Source organism: Cynara cardunculus (genome assembly GCF_001531365.2).
Source record: "Cynara cardunculus var. scolymus isolate 2C chromosome LG 16, CcrdV1, whole genome shotgun sequence".
Classification (NCBI taxonomy): Eukaryota; Viridiplantae; Streptophyta; class Magnoliopsida; order Asterales; family Asteraceae; genus Cynara; species Cynara cardunculus.
In genome coordinates, this window is record NC_037543.1 from 10,109,427 (window position 1) to 10,114,162 (window position 4,736).

Below are 4,736 nucleotides of genomic sequence, written 5' to 3' on the forward strand. Positions count from 1 at the left end.
AGGGTAAATACAAAAGGTAAAAGAAACTAAAACTAAAAAAATAACGCCTATTAAGAATTGCACGTTGTGGAGCACCATGATATACAAACTCATGTGGTCATCGGAGCCACGCCTTACACAGACCCTGACATGCTGTAGGGCTTAACGTAGCATCACATAAATATCTTGTGCCATGGTGAGCCCCTTGAAACCCTGGATAAGATATAGGTATTAGAGGTTGAAGGTGTAAGTGTAACAAATCATATTAGTTTGAAAAAATCTGTTTTGTTATTATTTCACAAAAAATTGCTACAAATCATTTGAAAATTGCTACCATCGTTTATGTGGTTTTGAAAATACATTTTTCGTCATTGTGCTTTTCTGTTTGAGAAATTAACTCAAATGACCATTTCCCTCATTGAAATTGGTTTTCTAACCATCCCTCTCCCAGTTTGATCCAAATGTCACTACATCCACTATCGACAGGTCTATAATATTGCAAACCTAGCTAAAAAACAAAAAAAAGGGTCAAACTCAACCATTTTACCGTTGCAATTGCGATCGTCACAATTGCATATCTGCTCGTCGCAATTGTATATGTATGTTAAAGTTGGATATTTTTTTTGGCCTTAAGCTAGGTCTAGAATGAATATTGCGAAAGTAGTAACATTTGGGCCAATCCGCAAGAGAAATGGTTAGAAAGTCATTTGAATAAGGTAAATTACCATTTAACTCAATGACTCTTTCTATTTGTTGTTTCCATTCGGTCCCTCTGTTCCATTAAACAAAGTCCGTCAAGAATCCATTATCCATCCCATTACAAAGGTTTGCTTAACTAATTGTTGGATTGGAAATGACCAAGAATTGCTCCTAAAAAGGGCTCGGAGGGCCAATATACAACACAAATGAAGTCGAGAGTTTACTTAAAAAAACATCATAAGTTTTATATCTGAAAACCATTCAATTTGATCATTTAAAAAAAGGCTATTAACAATTAAGAATACAAAAAATATTCAAGACCACAAATATAAAAAAGTTCATACAAAAAGTACGAAACAAAGACGTCAGAAAAATTAATTCATAGTTCACAGTTTCTTTGAATTTTGCTATTAATTCGAAATTGTTAACTGTTGATTAAAAGAAATATTGTGGACCCACAGGTTTAATGAAATCTAATGACCAAAACGTCTAATTAATTAACAATTTTGTCTTACTGAATTTATGAAACAAAATAAAAAAACACAAACTGCTTTTTATTTATTTATTAAAAACTATATTATTAATATATAAAATAAGAAAATCCGTGAATTATTTTATAGAAAGAAACCAACAAATAAATGCGCTTTTTTAAATAAAACCATGGGTAAATAATTAAATCAAAGGGACCCACTCCACATCACTAAACCAAACTACAAATGGACTATATATTATATAATAATTAGAAAAGAAAACCTTGTAATTTCTGTACCGGTTTTATAAGATATCAGATATAAGGAATTAAGGATATAGTCTAAAGAGACGAAAGCCTATTTATAAGGTTACTTTGCTTACATAATGTAACGAGATATATCTTGATTTTAATATTTTATTTTATATTTTAGGTCTATCGATGTTATAATGCAATTTTATGTGGTTTTGAAAAAAAAAAATTTTATTTTTAAGTGAAATATAAATTTGAAAATATTATAACTTTTTTCTTAAAAATAATCGATATTATTATCAAATTAATAATTAAAAAAATTTCCTTCTTATGTAATTTCTTTAATTCAATTTTTCTTATAATTTAATTGAAATTAAATAACAAACTAATTTTCTTTTTAGTTTAAAAAATATATTTATAAGATGATAATTAAGTATTTTATTAGAATTCAATAATTATCTTAATTATATTTTAGATTTTTTTATATTTAAAATAAGATATTTATTCTCTATTTAATTATGTTTATTTGTAGTTAGTTATACGAATTCAAATATGAAATCTTTAATAAGTTGTACTTACGCACAATTTACTTATAATTTTGAATTTTAAGTAATATGCATCAATAAATAATACTTTATACATAAAAAATAATTTTTAATCAAATAATTTTTTATCTTTTAAATGGTTTTTACCATTTTTTTTTAAAGTTTTTCTATTTTATATTTATACAATATGTTTTTACTTTAAAAGTTGAGAAATTATAAAGGGCTAAAAATCTTAAAATTTTAATTGAATTATTTTAACAAAATTGGGGAAAAAGACAAAAATAGAAGGACCAAAAGTGTAATTCTAAAACCAGAAAGAGGGATGAAAAACTATGTTTAGTAAAATAATGGATAAATTACAGTGAGGTACAAGCATGACAGGCCGTCACACTATCGGATTCCTTCTCAAGATCTTTACTCTGACTATATACTAAGGTCAAATTTTAACATAACCATAGTTAAGAAGTCGGTTTATATTTGAGCCAGCATTCTCCTTCGAAACATCTACAACATAGATAGAAAGAGAGAAAGGGAAAGTTCAAGATAATGATGATGATCATTGGAAGAGAGACTCTTCATTCAAATCCAACGGTGCAAGTCCCTCCATGGGACTCAACCCTTGATGATCCCACGGATCATATCCATTCCGTTTTCTTTGATGAACTCGAAATGGCGGGATACGACGAGGTTGGGGAATACGATGATGTTCCCATGGACGCATTCTCATGCGATCATTTCCGCATGTATGAGTTCAAGGTCAGGAGGTGTGCACGTGCCAGGTCACATGACTGGACAGAGTGTCCGTACGCTCATCCCGGAGAGAAGGCTCGCCGTCGTGATCCTCGGAAGTTTCATTATTCCGGCAACCCATGCCCGGAGTTTCGTAAAGGTACGTGCCAGAGAGGTGACACGTGTGAGTACGCACATGGCGTTTTCGAGTGTTGGCTTCATCCTTCTCGCTACCGTACTCAGCCGTGTAAGGACGGCGTCCAGTGCCGCCGCCGGATCTGCTTCTTTGCCCACACTCCAGAACAGCTCCGCCTCTTGCCGGTGAGTCATAACGGATCGAATCACCTAGAGTCATACGATGGTTCTCCGAGTCGATTCGGTGTGGACTCGCTCATCGGGACATCTCCAACGTCTACACTCTACCGGTCACCATGTTCTCCGCCGTTGTCACCTGTGTCGTCGATTGGTCCAAACTCGGTGAATGAACTCACCTCCTCCGTTCGTAATCTGCAGATCGGAAACGGCGGAAGGTTGAGCATGAGTCCGATGAGTGGGTTCTGTTCCCCACGAAGTCTGTCTATTCTCCGACCAGGGTACACGAGTCTTCCGTCAACTCCAACTCGTAACTCGAGTCGAACATGTGTCAACTCGTTTGATCTGTGGGATCAAGGATGTACAACCGAGGAGCCGATTATGGAAAGAGTGGAATCTGGAAAGGAAATTAGAGCCAAGATATACGCGAAGCTGAGTAGAGAGAACTCGCTGGGTGGGCGAGTCGACTCGTCTGGACTGGTGAGCTGATGATGATGATGGTGGTGGTGGGTTGAATTCTTTTTGAAAAATTGTGTGAATATTATTATATCTAATATGTTGATAGAAACTGTTTATGAATGTGATGATATGATATGATATGATATGGTATGAGGGAAGGGGAGATTAAGGCCATTAATCTCTGGTTTTGGAAAACTTGTAGAAAGGAGGGGACATGAAGAACTAATTTCGATGTAATTCATTTTTTTGTTTTTTTATGAATTTGTTTTCTTGTTATTCAGCAATCAATCGTAATCGTAATCGTAGATGTAAATGGTTGTGTTTAATTGTTATGCTTAATTTCTTAGAAAGGAAACATGTGCTAATATTAGTAGGATGTTACCTCTTTATTAAGCAAAACAACAATTTCTGTATTGTGTAAATGCAACCCTTAAAAAGGTTTATGGGGTATTATGTTGTGTGAGAACGGGAGTTCAATATAAGAAGCAGCGATTTGGATCCTTCATGATTTTTAATCTAACTCCTATCCCATGAGTTGTGTTTATCCTTTGATTTGATCTGATGCATCTTGGTGTATTACATTGGTGTTGATCTTAAATTAAAATTGATCCAAATATGAAAATCCCTTCTTACGGTACTCATCGTAACTTTCATTTTTTACGGGAGCTCTAACCTTGTATTGGCATGTGGACTTGATTAGAATTGTGTAAAATTTATGTCATCCTGCCAAACCGTTAAAAAAGTTTTAAAAAACTTGTTGACACGTCTAAAATTATCTTATAAACTTATTGTAAAACTTTTTTTTGATAGGATGTTTTATAGTTTGGTTTTATAAACTTGAAGTTATATAAATATTTCATTCGTCAAATTTATATACTTACTAACCGTTAACCCAATCCAACCATCCCCAACCTACAAGGATTGCAGTGGATTGGGTTACACTTTTGAATTAGTTGAATTGTGTTGTGATTTTTCCACATCGATTTAATTGAATTGAGTTGTATAAATGCCGTAACTCGTACAACCCAACCCATGTAAACCCCAAAACTTGATTTATGAGATTTAACATGAAGTTCTAAAATAATATTTAATATTAAGGTATTATTGATTAGTAAGAATTATTTTGGGGTCGTTATCAAACGCTTACCGAGTAAGCATTTATCAAATGTCACATACTTTTTGGATGAGCATGATAAGGCCTACAATGCTATTCGGTAAAAGATATATACATGATTAAATATCTTACCGAATAAATAAGAGAGAATATTTTTATCCGATAAACACTTAACAGA

General features: G+C 33.2%; 1 protein-coding gene across 1 annotated transcript; it reads left to right on the forward strand.

Moving 5' to 3' along the window:
- Window positions 1-2,371: 2,371 nt before the first annotated feature.
- Window positions 2,372-3,833, forward strand: LOC112529767 (zinc finger CCCH domain-containing protein 20-like). The gene has a single exon (XM_025141160.1). It carries the CDS (start codon window positions 2,491-2,493, stop codon window positions 3,472-3,474), a length of 984 nt encoding a protein of 327 aa, XP_024996928.1. The 5' UTR covers window positions 2,372-2,490; the 3' UTR covers window positions 3,475-3,833.
- Window positions 3,834-4,736: the final 903 nt, after the last annotated feature.

Coding starts and splice junctions, on each gene's coding strand:
- LOC112529767 (XM_025141160.1), top strand. CDS start 2,491: ATGATGATGATCATTGGAAGAGAGACTCTTCATTCAAATCCAACGGTG.